The sequence below is a fragment of the Cervus elaphus genome, chromosome 2 (assembly GCF_910594005.1).
Source record: "Cervus elaphus chromosome 2, mCerEla1.1, whole genome shotgun sequence".
Lineage (NCBI taxonomy): Eukaryota > Metazoa > Chordata > Mammalia > Artiodactyla > Cervidae > Cervus > Cervus elaphus.
In genome coordinates, this window is record NC_057816.1 from 24351745 (window position 1) to 24373846 (window position 22102).

The 22102-nt window shown below is 39.9% G+C and overlaps 1 protein-coding gene across 1 annotated transcript; it reads right to left on the reverse strand.

Moving 5' to 3' along the window:
• Window positions 1-1303: 1303 nt before the first annotated feature.
• Window positions 1304-21740, reverse strand: SPTY2D1 (SPT2 chromatin protein domain containing 1). Its single transcript, XM_043874778.1, has 6 exons — window positions 21494-21740; window positions 11891-12005; window positions 9291-10820; window positions 7566-7740; window positions 5892-5969; window positions 1304-4428 (listed from the first exon to the last, which is right to left on the reverse strand). The coding sequence occupies exons 1-6, from the start codon at window positions 21551-21553 to the stop codon at window positions 4335-4337; spliced, it is 2052 nt and encodes a 683-aa protein (XP_043730713.1). The 5' UTR covers window positions 21554-21740; the 3' UTR covers window positions 1304-4334.
• Between the last annotated feature and the right edge of the window lie 362 nt (window positions 21741-22102).

The window sequence follows — 22102 nt, forward strand, 5'->3', positions numbered from 1 at the left end:
GTGGGGCTATTTGCCTGTAGCCTTTGCACAGCTATTAAGAACCCAAAGTTTACACCATATGGGGAAAGGGGATTTTAACATTGGGTGCTAGATACTAGTTGGTATTTTAATCCTTATAGTAACCTTCTTAGCCACTTTTTACAAAGTGGCAAAAATGAAGTTGGGAGGCTTAAGTACTTTACCAACCCACACAGTTCTGTGTAGCAGAGATTAAGATCCAGGCCCTCTCCTTGACATGCTCTTACATGCCAAGGAAAAGAGCTGAGCAAGAGAGACTGGGTTTTCTAAGATCTTGACCACCTTGGTTCAAATGTCTTCCTCACCTGAATAGCCCAGTGGTTGCATTTTCTTTTAGCAGTGACCGCTACTGAGCCCGGCAGCATAGGTAGAAACAAAAGCTAACTGCCCAGCCCTCGACAGGATGCAGTTTTGAGTTCATGAGACCCAGAAAAGGTTCCCATTCTTGTATATAAGACGCATGCTATTAATCTGGGTGTCTGAGCCCTAGGATATTCCTAATAAGCCCTCTAAAAGTGGTTTGAGCTTTCTGACCCTAAAAGAGAAAGAAAATCTAAAAGGAGCAAATATTTTTAAATTATATGGAACTGCTCCCATTCTATGGTTGCTTGGGTATGACTAACAGTTTTGTTGTTCAAAAGTGCACCGTTTCCAACAAAGTACCTTTTGGTTATACAGACAGCATTTTGTTAATGACTCTATTATATGCTTGCTAAAGTATTTTTAAGTGCCTCTATGCACTGCATAGCTTACCCTTCTTAATAGAACAGGTGAATTCAAAATTTATATGCAGAAATAGGATACTAGTATATTTTATACTTGTATGACCTAGAGTCAATACATTACACCGAGTACATACATTCTCTGGCTGCATGGCTGCACCCACTTGCCTCATATGTTCCGAAGGACTCATCCTCCCAGCTATCTCAGGCTCTTTTTATTATAGGGGATCGGAACTGCTCAATTTCTTGAAAAGAGGTGCTATATACCCGGTTCTTCTTCCCTTGTTCCCTGACTATATCTCCAAACTGTTCTCTGAACTTGTATGTCTGATACCAGAATAGTTCACTAAGCTGGTGGGGTGAGAGGGAAGAGGTGTCAGTGGCAGGGGCTGAGTGGACAAGAATGTGTAAGGGGGAAGGAACATAGGTGTGGGGGTGTGTGTGTGTGTGTTAGGAAGTAAACCCATCTCTAAGTCTGATGAGTCTGCTGGGGTTTCTAGCTGGAATAATATTCGGGGTGATGAAATAAGGAATATGAGTTTTGTTAAATAAATGCAAACCAGTGAAAATATCAATAAAATATTTTTAATGCCTACAATTTTTTTTATACATAATTGCAAAACTTTTATCTGTAAATGCAAAAGTAGATTCTCTTGCAGGTCAACAGCACCAGAAAACAAGCTATGCTGGGTAAACGTTTCTTTAAACTTGATTTGTCCATTATGTAAAAGACATGGATTTAATAACTTCAAAGAAATCTATATCCCACTCTTAATCATACACTAACACCTGAATATTTATGTCATCACATCCACTCACAAAATAAATAGTAGTCTAATATATTCAGCACATTGAAAATAAAACAACCAGTCTCTCTCTATATATTTATTCTCTTTCCAAACATGTTTTGGTCTCCTGTTATACCTCAGAAATGTACTAATAGCTGCTTTTAAATTATAAAATACAAAACAGTAATTTATTTCTTGGAGAAGATCTTGGGGATTACATTAAAAAAATGAAATTTGGAGTTCCCATAGACTTTCTTGATAACAGTCTTTGAACCTTCTCATGGCACACATGTAAGGCTGCCTGTGACATGTGGTACCCTGGCCTCCAAATGGACATAACTGCATTTGTAGTTTTAGAGAAAATACAAAGACAAGTTCTGAAAGTAGCTTTTAAAGAAAAAGTGCCCCCTGCTTTAATATAGCAACATCTAAAGCAAGTAGGACTGTGCAATCAGAGCTCTATTGAGTTTTATGAAAACTACTTTCCCTTCACATCGTGTTTGAGAATGCTGCATCCATGATCATGTAACATTATTACAATAGTGAAATAACATTACTACATTCATGACTTAACATTACCCAATAAAAGGCACATCTTCAAATATTAATAAAATCTGAAAATCAAAACAGAGGATACATTAAAAATCAAGCACTTAATTTGTAAACCTTGATAAAATAACAGCCTATTCCAGTTCCTTTAAAGATTTGTGAGCTGTTTAAGAGTGGTCAGGAGTTGCAGAACAAAGTGGAAGACAGGATTTGGAACAAGGCTAAGATTAAGATTCAGGATCTTTTTTTTTTTTTTTCATGAGCTACATACAGAAGTGCTCTTTTATAATGTTGATGCTGAAGAAAACTGAAATCAACATCTGTATCATAGCAGAATGCAACCAGAGTGATTACACGTAAGGACTTTTCCTACCAAGTTCTGTAATTTTAGCTAGCACAATGGTGCCTTTCTGTACAAGTAACTGCACAATATCATTGAGTAAAGTGCTAGTAAGCTTTAAGCCACCAGAAATCTTTCAGCTATGACAAGCACTTGATTGTAATTACATATTTCAGTCTGAATATTAAAATATATATATATATATTCAAGCAAACTTGTGAAGGGGAAAAAAAAAAATCACATAAGGGACAGCAAAGGAAATAATGTTCCAAACCTGTTTTATTACATGGAATATCACACTACTCTGGAATCAGTAAAAGTCTTTAAGATAGGTGAGAGGCAGTCTAAAGGCTATTCTGCCACCAGTGTTTTAACAGTTATATGTGATCATTAATAGTGGTTATCTAGAACACTCCATTGTAGAGAAAAAGCAAGCTCTATAGATAAAAAAAAAACACACAAAAACGACTTTCAGATCTTTTGAAGAATAAATCTTCTTGTAGGATAACGTCTCCTACTTCCTGATCCCCACTGACGGATGGCTTAGGACAGCCACAAGGTTTATTGTAGAATTTTCTACAAGCTTATGTCTCATTGTCCCCAGTCCTCCACTCAGAGTCAGGGACACATGCTCTCCGGCATCATCACACCTCATTTTCTATTGCTGACCTTCCTTGAGACTTGGCTTCTCTCCAGCCGGAACCTAGGTCAGCCTGATTGGAATTGCTTGGACTTGAGGCTTAAGAGATATAACAAGTCTATAGATACGACTTGAAGAAAGGTAAGAATGAAGACGTTCCACAGCCTAGTAAGCACGGTAACAGGGAACATCCTCTCCTACCTGGGAAAAAATCTCTTCACAGTGCATAGTTTGAAATAAAAGTGCAATATGGGCAAAAAGAGAAAGTGGTGGCCTTGATACACATGAATTTAGTTTTTGGTTTTTTACCATTAATTGCTAAAGAATTTAAGATAAAAATATAGTCATCGACACAAAAAGGTAAAGGGCACCTTGAATTTCAAAATATCCTCACAATGGGGAGTGGAATGAGGCGGAGGGGAGCCTCACATGTCACTTCCTTACGTTTGAAACTATTACTCTTCCAAATCTAATGTTTGAATAAAATAAGTTTATGAAACTTTTAGATAAAAATCAAACAGCACAGTGACCTTGTCTGTTTTACACCAACAAAAAAGTAAATCTGAAAGTAAAATCTGGAAGAGAATATTCTTAAACAAAAATGGCATAACTTGTCTTTTAACTTGGAAAACTCTGTTAATTGCCTAATCACCTAAATTAGTGAATAAGAATGCTCAGCATCCAATCCATGAAGAATGCAGGGTACAATTTATTCTACTTTTTACTTCAAAGTCAAAGAAATGACATCCATATAGTTATAACACCTGCTCTACATTTTCAAGTTCTCAATCCAAACACAGAGATTAGGACTGGTCACTTTATTGCTGGCAGCATTCCCGGAAGGGCCAGGTTCCTCATCAAAAGTCAAATTTGATTGGGAGCCAGGCAGCGCCATACTCACGCATCAGCAGAATTATGGAAGTAAAGGAGCAATCCTTTCTTTTCCTTTTTAGAGTAGCAAAGGAATACAAGATTGGCTGAATTGTGAGTGGCCCCACATGAGAGTGCATAGCTCATGAGGATCAAGGCTGGCTCCTGTGAATAGTTAGCTTCGTAAGAGCACTCACTGGGCGTTATGTCATCTGCATTACGATTTCACCCTGCAAAGTATGTGAAAATACTTTATGCTCTAACGACAGCCTGCAGATAGATGATAGTATGCATTCCTTCTCCTTGAGTACCCAACTAGAATTCTAAAACGATAAGGGGCTTCTTCAGTCTGAAGGCAGGACTTCTTTGCAGCAGTCTTCAGAAGTTCACAAAAATAAAAGCAGCAGCTAACGCTTCTTCAGCTTCTTGGCCTTTCGACGTCTCATTTCTTCTTCTTCACGTCTCATTTCCTCTAAATCTTCTTGCATACCTAATCTTAAGCTGTCAGGAAAAAAAGCAGGTATTTGTCAATATACATGAAATTGTCACGTTCTTTAAAAAGCAAGACTGAAATTTCAACTGGGAGCTTACATGGAATACACTGATGCACTAAAAAGGCCTCAAGGCTTTACCAGTGAAAACAAGACTAAGCAGGAATATTTTTTTACTAGGAGCCACTGCCTCAAGTTATAGTGGAAAAAAGACCTATTACTCAGCCATTATAAATGATACATTTGAATCAGTTCTAATGAGGTAGATGAAACTGGAGCCCATTATAGAGAGTGAAGTAAACCAGAAAGAAAAACACCAATACAGTATACTAATGCATATATATGGAATTTAAAAAGATGATAACAATGACCCTATATGCGAGACAGCAAAAGAGAAATGTAAAGAACAGACTTTTGGACTCTGTGGGAGAGGGCGAGGGTGGGATGATCTCAGAGAATAGCATTGAAACATGTATATTATCAATTGTGAAATAGATTGCCAGTCCAGGTTTGATGCATGAGACAAGTGCTCAGGGCTGGTGCACTAGCATGACCCAAAGGGATGGGATGGGATGGGGAGGGAGGTGGGAGGGGGGTTCAGGATGAGGAACACATGTAAATCCATGGCTGATTCATACCAATGTATGGCAAAAACCACTACAAATTGTAAAGTAACTAGCCTCCAACTAATATAAATAAATGAAAAAAAAAATTAAAAAAAAGAAAAAAGATCTTACATACAACTCAACAGAAAACATCTGAATATTCCCATTACACTAATAAATATAAATGATCTCATCAGCTTTAAAAAATAAAGAACAAGAAACATTTATGCAATAAATAAGATTCTATTCTTGTCTCTTCCCAATACTCTAGTTTGCTATTTTATCTAGTTAGAGGACAGAGGGCAAGAGGGAGAGAGAGGTTTAATATTTGGGTTGAGAATGAGGTGAATTATTTCACCAAGTTAACACTATAAACGAAGTAATCACTTGTTACCCCTACACAAGAAATGATTATTTGTTTGATAGCCAAACAGGAATCCAACATCAGGAATATAATATCCCTAATCAGGTCCTTGAGGTCAGTAGCAGTACAGGTCAGCAAGACTGAGATGTATCACATGTGGACAGGGAATTAAGAATGGGAAAAGAAAAATAAAAACATGCAATAGCGGGATCTGGGGAGCTCTCTAGCATTTACTGTGTGCCTACACGGGTGAGGTGTTGCATGCGCAACATGCACACGTGATCTGAATCCTCACAAAACCTCAGTGAGGAAAAACAGTACATTCCCAGTTTACAAATGGGAAAACAGATTTAAAAGGCTAATTTGTCTGAAGCCCACAGCAAGTAAGCAGGATTGGAATTTAAGCTGAGTGGCCCAAAGCCCCGGCTCCCAAGGATGCAACTGAAGCAGGGAACAGAAACTTTTTTAGGAATTTCCACACATGTATAGCTTGTGTTTACTTACCTCTTCGCTTCTTCTTTCTGCTGCTCCTTCCAACTACTCTCCATGTAACGTAAGGCATAATCGCTTTCATCTTTGTATCTGGTAAGAAAAAATTGAAGTTGTTAGGAAAAAATAGAAAAATCAATTTTCTAAAAGAACTTACATCTTGTTTTTAAAACCAACATCTTTATAACTAAATCAAACATACATTTAGGATTATTCCTCCTTGTTTGCAGGGAGTGGGGTGGGCAGAGGTTGGGTAAAAGGGAGTTTCTGAAGTAAAGATAAATTATATGAGCCTTTAATACTTTCAGAAGGCAACTATTCCTGAATCAAGTGAAAGTACCAATCCAATAATGTTTGCTCAACCCACTCACCTCTATTTACATGAGAGTTTATATATTAAAATCAAAAGAAAAGAAAAAAAAAAAATCAAAAGAGCACAATTAATATCATTTGAGCTTCATGGATTCAGAACAGAGACTGAAACAGACAGGATAATGGCTTGACCAAAAACATATTGCTATCTTATGCCATAACTAAGATCAGGTTTTTAAATCTGATTTTTAATCCAGTGCTTCTACTGACTTTTTTTAAAGACCTTTTTTTACTGTTGTGCTCAGTGACTCAGTCATGTCCAACTCTGAGACCCCATGGACTGTAGTCCACCAGGCTCCTCTGTCCATGGGACTTCCCAGGCAAGAATACTGGAATGGGTAGCTATTTCCTACTCCAGGAGATCTTCCCAACCCAGGGATCAGTCTCCTGCATTGCATATCTGTGACATCGAGGAGAAAACAAGTGCTGACTAATTTACATGTAGAGTTGGCCCTCGAACAACATGGGTGTGAACTACACAGGTCCTCTTACACAAAGATTTCTTTTTCGTGCTACCACAGGACACAATCCATAACTGGCTGCATGTGTTCCCATGGAACCGCAGAGAGGGAGGAACCTGTATACAGAGGAATCATTTATACAGAGGGCTGACTCTAAGTTACACGTGGATTTCCCCCAGCCCTCACACTGTTGCGGGTCAACTGTATGTTACCTCATTTAGTCCTCCCAAATGTCATTTAAAATATAACTAACTCAAGTTTACCCAGCTAGTAAGCTGTGGAACTTTAATCTAAACCCCGATTTTTCCGCTCCATCAGTGCTTCTCAATCTTTAAGGTTGCTGTGAACCACTGGGGAACCTTATAAAGCTAGTCTGGGTTTAGATATAAGCTGGGGCCTGCAAGCCTGCATTTCTAACCAGTTCCCAAGTGATGTCAATGCTGTTGGCTCCATGGTGCTGTTCAGGCACCACACTTCTGCGCAGCTTTTACACCAAAGAAAAGCACGTGTCAGATCAGACTTTCAACACAGCTCTGTGGATGGTTTTCTGATTTCAAAGCCAAAACATTTCTACTACACCAAGCTGCTTCACTCTTATCAAATACACATCTTATAAGGACAACAGTTAAATAGGGATACTTATTGGCCCTTATACAAGTAACTACATAATTTTGCATTAGTTCTTAAATACTAAGTGCCAAAAAAGTAAATCTAAACAATCGAAGAATTCCTAATTAAGAACTGCATTCAATGTCTCTACTATTAATGTTTATTTTCCCCCCATATAATGGATTATTCAAAATAAAAGTGTATATATATATATGTAAATATATATATAAATCTTCTTTATCCTTACTTCTTTCGGTCATAGCCAAAGATTTCTCGAATGTGCTTGGATATTTCTTCCTGAGGTTCTCCTTCATCTTCAATAAAGTCTTCCATTTCAGAGTCATATTCTTCATCATCATCTTCCTCCTCTTCATATTCTCGCTGCCTTTTGTAACCACTAGGAAAGGGAAGCCTTTGAGGACCTAAGAATAGAAAGGCCATTATTTTAAAGAGTATTAAAATTTAATAGTCCCAACAAAATCCTATGCAAGCTGAGATACTACGAACTCATTAGGATGGCAGCCTCAAAAACCAGAGCCAGCAAGCTGGCCCCCAGTGTGAATTCACTACTACAATCCTCTCTGTTGCTTCATGGTACTCAACAAGGAACAGAATTTCTGTCTGTCCCAGGGCTTACCAGAACTGTTACATTTTTTCTAGCTTAGTAGTTTCTATTCTTTTGGATTTAAAAGACTAGTAAAATTTCTTAAAAACAAAAAAAAAAGTTACAAATCACTGAAGGAACACAAATTTTAATCTTGCCAAAAAAAGACACCAAAGGTAAAAGTCTACTATTTATTATCATAATTCCATTACAGTTTTTAAAAGTCCAGTGAAGTATGAAAGATTCTCAGAAATGGATCATTGTTCGAACTGAGCAAGTCCGACTAATAGGAAAACCTTAACATACCAACATTATTCTTGTCATCTTGCCAAAAGACTGATAAAAATTTTGCAAAAGACAAGCACTGATCAATAGACTAGTATCTGGGAACAACTGCTTTCAAGTCCTTGATTATAGACACTCCCTTTGTCGTTCCACAGTTGTTTTTTATATGCATGGCTTGTCTCCTTAGCTCAGAGTTCCTTAACTTCAGCACTCTGACATTTTGGGCCAGCTGTTTGTTGGTTGTGAAGAAGCTGTCCCGTACAATGAAAGGTAACAGCACCCATGGCCTCCATCTACTAGATGGCAATAGCATCCCATCCCCACTTGTGTCAATCAAAAATGTCTCCAGATGTTGCCAAATGTTCACCGGGGATCAAAACTGTCCTTGGTTGAGAACCAACGTCTTGACGAAAGCAGAAAGTTTAACACATGGAATATCATCTTTTGTTTCTTTTTATATTCTCCATGGTGTCTAACAGGTGCTTCAACAAATCCTTACTACCATGTAGAAACGATGACCTAGCAGTTAATAGGTGCCAACAATGATCCCATACCTTGGGATAGTAGATTCCTAAAGGACTGGTAGCTAGGGCCACTATGAGGAGCAGAAGCACAAGGACAGTCTGAAATCATTCCTGACATATCATGGGTGCCCAACAATATTTGATGGAATCAGTTATGTACGAAAAGGCTTCAAGCTTATAAATACACTCCAGTCCCTGAAGACAGGCACTTACAGTCTTCATGAAGAGGTAAAGATGAATTCATTCACTGAACCACAAAAGGCATATATAATATATACACTTCTCCTCTCATATAAATTCCATAGCTAAGCTTATTGAACTTGGAGACATTACAGAGGTGAACAAACAGGGCCCCAGATAAATCTCTTTCTAAAGACTTTTCCAAGCCATAGTTACTAAAGGAACTCTCTGGCACAGGAACAGACAAAACATCAGGATTCTATCAACAAGAATACATTTAAAAGCACATAGAAGAGTTCCCAGCATCTGGTTCTATAAAACAACGCACTCTTTCCAATTTCCTAGTGACAAATACTTTTAGGATAGGGGGAAATCTTACCATGGGCAGATCTGTAGCCAGATAAGGATGGCTTCATTCCATTCATCTGTCCATTGCTGGGCCGGCTGATTATATTCTTGGAAGAAATTGTTTCTGAGACAACAGTGCATTTAGGCTTCAGAGGGGGACCTGAGGTATTAACAGTTCGCCCAGGTCCCAAGCTGCTCACTGGTCTACCAGGGCCTGAACTGCTGACAGGTCGTCCAGCTGGAGCTGGGCCACTGATCGACCGGCCAGGGCCACTGACCAATCGCCCAGGGGGGCCTGAGCCACTCACTGGTCGTCGAAGTTCATGTGGACTGCTTACAGGCCGCCCAGGGCCCCCAGAGCTGCCCATGGGTCGCCCAGAACCACCGGAGCCACTGACAGGTCGCCCAGGGCCACCTGAGCTGCTTGCAGGTCGACCAAGGCCACTTGTACCACTGACTGTCCGTCCTGGGGGACTGAAGTCACTGGCTGGCTTCCTGTTCCCACTGACTGATCGCTCGGGTCCTGAGTTGGAGCTGCCATTCTGGCGCTTGGGCACGGGGCCAGGACTAACCGTGGGCCGGGCAGTCCCTGTGCTAGGCCGCCCAGGGGCTGGGCTGGAGCTGCTGCCTGGTGGCCGGATACCCAGACTCTTGGCCTTACTGTGTGGGGTGGCCATGGGCCCAGGCCTGGAATGGCTACGATGGGGAGGAGATTTTTTGGCTTTGTGTTCGGGAGCAGATTTCTGAGGCCCTTTAGCAGAAGTCTTTGGGACACTTGGTGAATAGGTGCTGGGGTGGGGCTTTCCAGCCCCATTGAAAACAGGTCTATCACGGCCCTCATGAAGCGAGGGTTGGGAGCAACTGCCAGGGGCTACTTTGGTCCTCTCCCCCGGCACGGATTTGGACGAAGACAAATGCAAGCGCTTTTCATCAGCTGTGCTGGGTCTGGGTCTCTTCTCAGGATGAGAAAGGACAGTACCCTTGGAAGCAGGATGCATGTCTCCAGAGCCTCTGCTAAGCTTTGTGCCCACACTTTCTTTCTGAGAGGGTACTCTTCTGGTTGGCGGTGGTCTTGCATCTGTCTCAGGTGTCCTTTTCCTCCGCTTTTGTTCAAGGAATTCCCGCTCCCTAAGTTCTTCTGCAGTCAAGGGCCGCTCTTCTGTCTTCTTCACTACCTTTATCTCCACCGGCTCGTACTGCTTTTTCTCAGCCAGCCTGAGTAGATCACTGAAGTTCATGACTGGTGGGGCACTTTTAAGGGGGACCTTTGGTTTGCTTTCAACTTTGGGAGGTTCTTGCTCTTCCTCGTACTCCTGCTCTGACTCTGCTTGATTGTATTCTAAGAATTCATCCTCTTCTTCCACCTCGTACTCTTGGTCTGCTCCCTGGCGAGTGTGACTTTGCATTGCCTGCCTCTTCTTTGACTTTTCCTCAACAGGAATCCCATTGTAACCGTGGAAATTATCCTTTGTCCTCTTGGCCATAGCTCTTGCCTTCTTGTCATGTTTCAGCTCAATTCGCTTTTTCACTAGTTCTTCTTTTCTCCTCTTCTCTTCTAAGGCTGAAAAAGACAAAACAACACATTATTTCAAGGTCGTGATAAAACTACGTTTATCTGAAATCAGTAGGTGGCCGAAACCAAGCAACATTCAAGTTACGGTTTGTAGAAATTTGAAAACTTCTAAGAATCAAATGAGGAAGTCATTCAAACAAGTATCAGTGAGTCATCTATACACAATGAGTGGATCACATATGGGTTTTTCTATATGACTAAGCAAGGAAGAGTCTTGGCTTTTAGCTTTAAATACAGAAAATAGTTCATACTAAATAAATATACCAAGTTAAGAGAATATTAGTACCCACTTAGTAGTTGTTATTAATTATGAATCAATGGATACTCAAACTTACCGAATCAGTTTCCTTGTCATTTGCATGAAGTAAAACTACTGCTTGAGTTTACTGGTTTTCAATCCCTATTTTAACCTTTTAGATAGTACTCTGTATATTTTAAAAAATTCAAATACAAAGTAGGTAGAAACAGGTTCCAAACTAAGGTTAAGAGGGAGTCTCCTGTGGTCCGGGGGTTAGGACTCAGCACTTTCACTGCTGGGGTCCCAGGTTTAATTCCTGGTTGGGAAACTAAGATCCCACAGGCTGTACAGTACAGGCAAAAAAAAAGAAAGGAAAAACCCCACAAAAATAAACAAACAAAAAACAACCACAGTGGGAAAGAATATGTTTTAAATGTCGATATGTGTATAACTGAGTCACTTTGCCGTACAGCAGAGATTGACATAACATTGTCAATCAATGACACATCAACTAAAAGTACCAAAAAAAAAACCCACCAAGGTAAAAGAATGAAATTCTTACTGGAGTTGCTAATATGATCAATTAGAAGATATGGTCACTATTCCCAAAAAGGTTTTAATTTAAGAGGAAATAAAAGATAGTATCTATACAAATGACCAACATAAGAACATATGTAATGCTACAAATACAGCTGACTCAGACACATACACAACAAATCCATTAGCCTCTTAACGATATTAAAAGCACCCCTTGGTTAGTTACAAGCCAGTTGTGAAGACAGACGACTTTAAAACTGAGAATAAGGCTATAGATTCATACCTTTTCGTCTGAGCTCCTCTTCTTTCCTTCTGAGAAAAGCCTGGACAGCTGCTGACTGGACACCCTTAACTTTTGGGTCTTTTTTGGGAGGTCCCACTGCCAAACTGTATCTTTTCTGAAAATAAAAACAGAGTAAAAGTTACATACAATTAACTTTGAAACAATAGAGAGGTCTAAATGTTGACTAAAAAAACCTATTCTGAATAATTAAGAGACCACATAACCCCCATGAAAGCTCAGCTATAAAATTTCAGGCTAAAAATGATTATATATGCCTGTTTCCAGGTGTAGAGTTTCTTTAAACATTTTCAACAATACATAAATGAACAACTCATAGAAACACAATTTTCAAGCTATTTTCCTAAAAAGGTACCTGGACTGGGGGAACTGAAAAAAATCACCACTAAAACAGACTATTCTAGAATTCTGATTTAAAAGAGTATCCTTCTTCAGAACTGTCCAAGTCCCTGGTAGAAAAAACTATCACAACTATTTTCCTCCTGAGTACCCAACTCCAGGTAGTTTTCATAGCTGCTACATTGGTTATTTTGTCTACAACATTAAATACCAAGATCCTACTTTGGCCTCAGGCAAAGCAGATGGCAAACCATAGCTAAAAGGCATTTCAAAGAAACCGAAGCAGCAAGAAGGGTCCAAGTCTCTGTAACCTTTAAGTGTAGCTCTATGTTCATTAAGTATTAATTCACCACACAAATCCTTTCAGACAAGTTTCCAGATCACCCCAAAAGTACTAACATCATCCTGGAACAGATGGTATTTCTCTGGTCTTTGATTTTTATTCAATTGCACTAGGAAATGACTAAAACTAGAATAACTCTAATTTAAACCATAAAAGGAAAAATATTTTCATTTTATAACTATCATTAGAGAAGTATAATTAAACAGAGCTAATAACTCAGACCAGGATGATTAATCTCTAGGACCATTTCACATTAAACTTACGGGCTAGGAAATAAGAATTTTTTAATGCCCTTCTTTCACCTTAGGCAGATGACATTTTTATCCACTCAACCTTGTTGCTGTACTAGTTTAAAAAGAAATGTTAACCTATGAGAACAAATTGAGCTACTAAAGAACCAAAAAAGTGACTCCCAAAATGTGTATGAAATTCCTGGAGGAAAGCCAAAGGACTCCTGCTTACTACACAGCTGCCAAACAGAAGGCATCTTGAAACAGGCTGGAAGTTCCAGCTAAGTTAGTCTACCCATGAAGCAGCTGGCCAAGAAAGCAGGCCCTAATCCAACCTGAAAATCCTGCGTGATGGCAATGCTTGAGACCTGACACGTCCCTCACACAGACAAATCCCAAGAGAGCATCCAGATTCCTTTCCCAGTCACCCTGGCTGCCAGAGTGAAATTCTTTAACAAGTCCCTATCTTTGTAAATGTAGTTGCAGGCCCTTTCCATAGTGGATTGGGGACCAATGTTTAAAGCAGAAAAGGAGAGGGAAAGGAAGATAGGAGAAACAGAATACTGCTTACCTAATTATATAGACATAAAATCTGTCGTGGTTACAAGAACCTCAAACATAGGTCTTATTCATAGGAAGTGCACATTTTCTTAACAGAAGGGCTACTGTGAAGATGATTCAAGTTGCATAAGACACATAAACTCATAAGCAGAGGCACACACTCACATCAGGTAAATATATGAGAAGAAGAAGGGTGCATTTGTGCTGCCAAAGTTCCAAATATTTCTCTCCCTGCCAACTATATAGCCCAGATTCACCTGCCAAATCGAAGCTTAATACAGGGCTCCCCCACCCCAAAATACCAATCTTTATTACTTAAAATAGGATTAGTTTGTTATCCAGGTATTATAACAGCAAGTGAGCACTTCCTAATTTGATTTCAGGGTCGATATCTTTCTTCCTAACCTAGCACTTAAATAGGCAGGTAATGGGTTATGTATTCTTGACTAAATACAGACACCAAAAGAGAAAAACAGTGTCAATGGGATAGAGTTTAATACCGTGTTTAGTAAGCTTCCGCCACTCCCATATCACTGTCATGATTTTCGCCCTTTTAGTAGCCAACTGTATTATTATTTACTAATTTTAAGAAAATATGTAGATTGAACACCATGACTTATTATTGCACCTTTACCTCAAGCAATACTACTCATGAAATAACAGGACTGAAAGGCTAGTTATGTTTTCCCAAATTCTATACAAATTTATAATTTTAAAAATATGCATCTACGAGAATAAAAAGTATTTATAAATCACCTAAAATCATGGTGACAGCCAGGGCTATGTGTACTGCACTCTGGGAAACACCAACTGCGGAACACAAACACAGGAAAGGTGGAACACAAGAGAGAAACAAGGGAGGGGGTTCGGGAACTCGAATTCACTCAGAAAAGAATCGAAAAGGCTACACTTAGCTTTTTTCAAAGTATACACCTATTTTCATCAATTCACATGCCAATTTCAAATTCAGCTTTGTTTAAAAAAAGACCTCCAATCCTTGAGGATACTTACTAAGTTGGCCTCATGTTTAACTCAACAATTTTGCTGTCCTTGCCCTATCCCTATGATGGAGAAGGAATTCAACAAATCTATAAAATGTCTTATTTTGTGGGTCTGCTGGGAAACAATTTAAGTAGGACAAGGTCCTACTTGATGAGGCCTGATCTTATTTACTGACTAGAGCTGAGTCATAATTAATAGTTTCTTACATCCTCTGTAGCTTGATGCACTCAAAGGCAGATACCAGGAGAATATTAAAATATTCTCTTAGGCAAAATTTAGATCAAAACATAGAAATTTGGGGCAGAAAAAAAAGGGGGGCTAGGCCTCCGGAGATAGTGATCTTTTTAAAAACATTTTTAATGAGATAAAATTCACAAACCATAAAATCCACTCATTTAGTGTGTACTAGTATATTCCCAGAGTTGTACAACCATCACCACTATATTTCCAGAGCATTTTCATCTTCCCCAAAAGAAATCCCTTACCCTTCAGCAGTCATTCCCCATTCCCCTCACTTATGGCCCTGGCAGCCACTAATCTTTCTGCTTCTATGGATTTGCCAATTCTGGACACTTCATATAAATGAAATCATGCACCCAGTGTACACACATAGTGATTGATAATGCATCATAAAATAAAATCTAGAAGACACAGATACTATATAGATAAGTGATTATTCAAAGTATCTAAGATTTTCGAATTCAAAAAACTTTTTTTTTTCTCCATCTGCTCCAGAATTACTATGAGAAACTCTATCCCATCAGACTTTACTGGACACTGAGAAGTGTCATCAAAAAACCAATAGAGTTACTGCCTAAGGCTTTATTAGGCTGGAGTAGAGAGATGGATCCAGGTTTTATAGATGGCAGACCTTATTCACATCCCACTCCTGACAGACCACAGTATTAACTCCAGCCTGAGTTTCCAGCCTGTCCTACAGATTTCAGACAGGCCAGTCCTCACAATCACGTGAGCCAATTTCCCAAAACAGATCCTACTGGTTCTGTCCTTCTGGGGAACCCTAGCTGCTGCAGTGGTCTTCTGTATTAATATCTTACCACTTTCACTTAATGTTTTAAAGGTTCATGCTGTAACATATGTCAGTCCTTCACACCTTTTCTGGATGAATGTTTCATTATATGGATTATACCACATTTATCTAACCATCAGTTAATGGACTGTTTCTACTTTTTGGCTATTATGAATAATGCTCTGTGAACATAAGTATACAAAGTTTTCTGTGAACGAATGCTTTCCTTTCTCTTGGGTCTATCACTATAGACCTTCTTAACATTGAGCTGGCTAGACTTTTGAAAAAGGGATTGCAGTCAGACCCTGGTATTAGAAGATTTGCTGTAATAGAACATTTTATTAGACAGTTCCTTTCCCCCTCAGGGGGCACCCAGCAGAGAACCACGTTTTTAAAAGAAAGCTTCAGGCTGGGATTACACTGTATGCCATTTAATAAGGCAGGAGAACTATTTGGCACTTTCTCCCACATCAGATGGTCACATTTAGCTCTAGCGGCAACACATCAAGATGTACCCATCAATTCTAAATCTGATTCAAGGCACCAGGCTGCTTCATTGTTTGAGCTTCATGAAAAGCAGCTGGACAAGAGTTTCTTTTATCCTAAGTGTATCCATTTTATTACACTGCAGGCCAACTCAGTCATTCTGCTGGGCCCCAGTGAATGATCCACAACAGAGAAGCTTATGCCATCTAAATACAGTATCAGAGATTTTGCCAAGATTTGTAATTCTGAAGCCAAGAGACCTAGAAAACATTAAGTCACTTTAAACATATGTGTTCCTTGCACTGAAACCATACTGTCACAGTCAGATTAAGAAAATCAGGAGCTTTTAGTGTGGAAATACATACTCACCAAATATGTTATTAATACATAGGAATCAACAGCAATTCCTTCTTGAAAGTTCTTCTTTACTCAGGAGATAATATATTGTTGTAATTGTAGAAAATAAATATTCTGATGATTTTATATAAACTAGAGATTTATCATTGGTTAGAAATCAGAATTAGAAATATTCAAAGGATATATCCTTAACTTTAATGACTATACGACTTCTATAATCCTCTCAATACATCATAGTCAAGGAATGAATGCAAGCCTGGAAAACCACTGATATGCATTAGGCTTGCTTAGCTGGGTGGCTAAGAGAGTGAAAATAAAACCACCAAAAAACATGCTATTCAAGACTGTTAAGAGGTCAAATATAAATCTTACTGTTTATAAAACTATACCTGATTATAAAGTACAGTATCAGATAGATACCTCAGAGTCTCTAGTTCAACCTCATGTTAGAAATGGCCCAAAAAGGACAACTGTATATTTACTGGCTATCACTCATAGCATTTGTAGCAAAGACTGAATTAGAATCTAGATCTCTTGACTCTGGGGCAAAAGTTTCCCCATTTCAGTGTGCCTCACTTCTAACTTCATCCCAACACTCTCATCTCTAGCTCTAACCTCATTCTTAAACGCCCTTAACTTCCATCTGCTTCCTAGACAATGCCATTGCGCCGAACAAGTCCATCACCGAACCATCCCCCAACCTCAGACTCTTATTTCTGTTAACCACGCTGGTACTCTCCCAAAGCCTGTAAATCTCTATTTACCAGTTTTCAAATGCTGTTAGTTTAGCCTTTAAATTTCTCTCCCATCAGACTTTACTGTACAGTGAGAATGTCATCAAAAAAACAACAGGGTTACTGCCTAAGGCCATATTAGGTTGGAGTTGGGGGTAGGGAACTAGATGGATTCAGGCTCTATAGATGACAACCTTCCTCAGCACCCCATTTCCAAAAGCCTCTCCTCATTCACGGAGAAGGCAATGGCACCCCACACCAGTCCTCTTGCCTGGACAATCCCACGGACGGAGGAGCCTGGTAGGCTGCGGTCCATGGGGTTGCTAAGAGCTGGACATGACTGAGCATCTTCACTTTCACTTTTCACTTTCATGCATTGGAGAAGGAAATGGCAACCCACTCCAATGTTCTTGCCTGAAGAATCACAAGGACTGGGGAGCCTGGTGGGCTGCCGTCTATGGGGTCGCAGAGTCGGACATGGCTGAAGTGACTTAGCAGCAGCAGCAGCAGCTCCTCATTCAACACAGGGTCATGATTAAGAAAGAACTCTGGAGCCACTTTGCCTGGACTAGATTCTCTGCTCTGCCATTACTAGCCCTGCCACTCATTAGCTGTGTGACTTTGGAAACATTTCTTCGTCTCCCTGAACCTCAGTTCCCTTATCTGTAAAACAACCTTCCTCATATGGTTATTATGATGATTAAATTAATTAATATACAGAAAGTGCTTAGAACAGTGCCTGGCACAAAGTAAGCACTATAAATGCTAATTGCTGTTGTTATTATCCTTACTATTCATAAAGAGATTGCCTAGGTAGTGATGGGAAAGAGAACAGAATCTCCATGTGGTAATATTACAGATGGACAAAAAGCAGATGAAAAGATGCTCAACAGCACTAATTATTAGAGAAATGCAAATCAAAACAACAATCAGCTATCACCTCATGGCAGTCAGAATGGCCATAGTCAAAAAATCTATAAACAATAAATATTGGAGAGGGTATGGAAAAAGGGGAACCCTGCTATACTGCTGATAAGAAAGTAAATTGGTACAATCATTATGGAGAACAGTATGGAGGTTCCTGAAAAAACTAAATACAGAACTACCTACCATATGATCCAGCAATCCCACTCCTGGGCATATATCCAGAGAAAACCATTATTCAAAAGATAACACGCAAAAAAAAAAAAAGATACATGCACCCAATGTTCACTGCAGCACTATTTACAACAGCCAAGATATGTGGAAGCAACCTAAGTATCCACTGACAGAGAAGTGGATAAAGGAGGATTGGATACAATGGAATATTACTTAGCCATAAAAAGAATGAAATAATGCCATTTGCAGCAACATGGATGGACCTAGAGATTATCCTACTGAGTGAAGTCGAGGCAGAGAAAGACGAATAGATGATAAATGTGGAATCTAAAAAAATGGTACAAATGAACTTATTTACAAAACAGAAATAGTCACAGATGTAGAAAACAGACTGATGGTTACCAGAGGAAATAGGGAGGAGGGATAAATTGGATGACTGGGGCTGAAATACATATACTATACATAACATTGATAATAAGGACCTACTGTATTGCACAGGCTTTCCTGGTGGCTCAGAAGGTACAGAATCCACCTGCAATGCAGGAGACCCAGCTTCAATCTATAGATCAGGAAGATCCCCTGGAGAAGGGAATGGCAACCCACTCCAGTATTTCTGTCTGGAGAACCTCATGAAAAGAGGAGCCTGGAAGGCTACAGTCCATGAGGTCGAAAAAAGTAGAACATGACTGAGTGACTAAGCATGCATATACAGCAGAGGGAATGCTACTTAGCACTCTGTAATGATCTATATGTCCAAAAAGAGTGGACATGTGTATATGGAAAACTGACTCAGTTTACTGTTCACCTCAAGGGTCCATAGCCCCCCAAATCCTTATGTCTAATACATATGAAGGTTTCCTCTTTATTTTTTGATTTGCGGGTCACACCACAGTTACAGGATCTTGCCTGGGACAGTTTTTAGTCTGACTGTGAGAAAAACCATGTATCTTGCCTTGTGCACCACAAGACATCAATTATAGTTACTTGAAAACTGCTTTTGCTAGAGGAACTCAGTGAGAAAAATATTAAGGGTAAAGTTACCAAAAATATCTTTTCTCCTTTATATATAAACAGAGCTAATAACAGTGACTGGTTACATCACCTTGATCAGCTGTGTTTTTTTTTTTTTTGTATTCAGTTTTCCACTGGGAAAAGACAGCATGCCTGGTATTTCTAGGCATGATGCAATCCTCCTTTTGTTTTAACCAAAATCTTTTACAGATAACTATTTCTCTTAAAAAGAAACAATATGAAAGAAAGCTGTCCCAAAAGGGAACAGTTTACTGCTTTTCAAATCAGATATAGCAGACATTTTTTAAAACAAAGAGTTCAAAGTGGCTGTACAGGTGTTTCAGATTTTAGCTTCCCTTGGATTTTAGTCTAATCAATGCCAGTTTATATCCTTTCTGTTAACAAAGGTGTGACAAAAGAACTTGACTGAAATTGAAAGTCAGCTATGATAGGATCCAAATGGAAGGTGGGGACAAAGATGGCTAAAAGAGAAATACAAACCAAGCCCTAGAGAAGGATGGATAACTCTATTTGTGAAGCAGGGTGTGTGTGCGTGCGTGCGTGCGTGTGTGTGTGGTGTGTGTGTGTGTTGTGTGTATATTGTGATGCTGTTTGACTTGGATGTTGGTTTATAAGGATACTTGCTTTCTAGTACTCTCACGCTGCAATATGTTAGATTTCAGAACTCATAGTGTGAGCTAAAAGGTTTCACTTGGAGCTGATAGAGAAAATAACTTAAAATAATCAGATGACTTGAGTTAAAGATCATGGATGAAATTTAATACAATCTTGCTTTATTCCTCAATAATTTTTGTGTTTTACTTTCATCTGAAGTAAAAAGATAAGGATTATAGTGCTGATAACTAAATGAAACCTCCAGGCTTACTAGCTTTTGGGGTGAGTGGGAGGGAAAAACATACTTTCACGAAGTATATGCCTATATTCATCTATTAAATTTTAAATGACCTCACCAATTTACCCATTTCCCTTTTTGCTTCCAATCTTTGTTATTCCAATCGTAGATCAATAATGTATATATTCTGAAATACAGACATATTTTGAAATCTCCCACTCTAGAAATATGTACTTCTTTGTCAGCAATCTTTGGTTCTTGGTTCTGATTCTTCCTTAGGATAGTCCTGGGCATCAGGGCAAGTATTATCTTTCTTTGACCTCCACTGAAATTGAGGAGGATGTAGAAAGAAATATGTGCCTAATTATGCAAAGATGAATGCTACTAGATCCAATATTGACTTGTCTAGGAAATTTACAGAGACAGAAAATAAGGTTTCATAACTTCAAGATCGTTCAGAGTATTTGAGATGGGATGTGAATACATATAATAAACTGATCAATATCGATTTTATTAACCAGTTATTTTTACATCAATATCTTCAAAAGAGTAAAAGAATAAGCACAGGAGAGGGGAAAAAATATTGCAAATATACAAAAATCTAAGATGTGCAGAACACATCATGAGAGCTCAATAAGATCTAGTTGAACTGACTTAAAAAGAGCGCCGTTTGAGCTCCACACCTCAACGCTCAAACCGCAGGTATCACAATGCAATTTATCGGTTTACAGCTGGGGCTGTGGTACGATCTGAGGATCTCGAAATGATTAGTTTATGCAAAACAGCTACACCCTCGCAAACGAGGCCCTCACCACCACTACCGCATTTAGATACTAAAGTTTTACACCGCTCAGCGAATTAGCAAACCTCACAAAGTAACTGGGACCTAGATTTCAAACAACAAATCTGGAAACCCACAAGTAAACGGAAGCTGAAACTATTTCTCTCATCCTGTTGGCCAAAATTTCGTGGAATCCACTCACACGCCCTTCCTAGGGAGGTGATAATTCAATCACCTGGTTGGCTGAGTGGGTGGGGGACACAAGTCAAAAAATCTTGTTCGGGAAATCACAAAACGTTTGACTCAAAGATCAGCGGAAAATCAGCTCAAAAACTAACAGGCCAAGCCCCTAATATTCCTGAACTCCCCAAGTTCTGGGTTGAAGTTTATGCCGAAGCTAGAAACTACGAGCATTAGATTCCACTACGTGCCAGGCACGGCTCTACTCACCAGCTTTCACGCAACTCTAAAATAACCTAAACGCAAAGTTCAAGTTGTAGGGGTAACTAAGCCGAAACAAACCAAATTAGCTCATCAGCACGCTCCCGCTTGCTTATCTCAAGCCCCCAGTAACTTCAACCCCCAGTACCCAGAAGTACATGTCCAAAAGGAAAAAGAAAAAGAAAAAAAAAAAAAAAAAACGGAGTCCAGATCTTTCTTTTCCTGGAGCCGATGTGCTGATTCCTGGAAGTTCCGAGGACCACACACTCGGAACTTGAAGACCAGGATCTCCTACAGTCGCCCCCCGGCTGGTACTTACCGGCACGTTGTTGACACCCTGCGCTTTGGAAGCTATCAGGAGAATTTCCCTGAAGTCCATTCTGGTCGAGGAGGAGGACTGGGCCAGCCTCTCGGAGAGGAGGGAAAGCGCGCCTTACCGAGGCGACCAGCAACAGCCTAATGATCTGTCTGGCCAGCCTCTCTCCCACCCCTCCTCTGCACGACCACTTCCGGCGCTTTCCAATGCCGTCTGCCCGCCCACTTTCCTCCAGAGGCCAGTATCCTTTCAGGCCCGCCGCTTCCCTCGCGAGTCTTTGGCGTAACTTCCGCTTTCAGGTTCGAGACACGTAGAAACGTGGTACGTGGCTGCTGGCGTCGGCTCGAAGGGGCGGGACTAAGCCCTTCCCGGACCAAGGAGACTCGACCTGTAAACTGGGGGGCGTGGCCAAGTGCAAGAGCCGCTTCGCTGGAGGCGCTGGCGCAAGGCCTGTTTCCGTGCTCCGTGTGCGCTCTCGGGCGCGAGAGCGAGGGGTTGAGGCGTTATCTACGTGTTCTCTGAGTGTTACGGTTGGACGCTTAGGTCCGAGAAGGTGGTACCTCAACAGCAGAACAGACAGGTCTCGAGCAGGGGCTTACAGTTAGGCGTTTG

Excerpts from the sequence above, each read along its gene's own strand:
- SPTY2D1 (XM_043874778.1), bottom strand. The coding sequence starts at position 21,553 with ATGGACTTCAGGGAAATTCTCCTGATAGCTTCCAAAGCGCAGGGTGTC. Across the intron at positions 7,741-9,290 it reads TGGCTACAGATCTGCCCATG|GTCCTCAAAGGCTTCCCTTT; the intron begins GTAAGATTTCCC and ends TTCTATTCTTAG. Across the intron at positions 5,970-7,565 it reads TTTGGCTATGACCGAAAGAA|ATACAAAGATGAAAGCGATT; the intron begins GTAAGGATAAAG and ends TTTTCTTACCAG.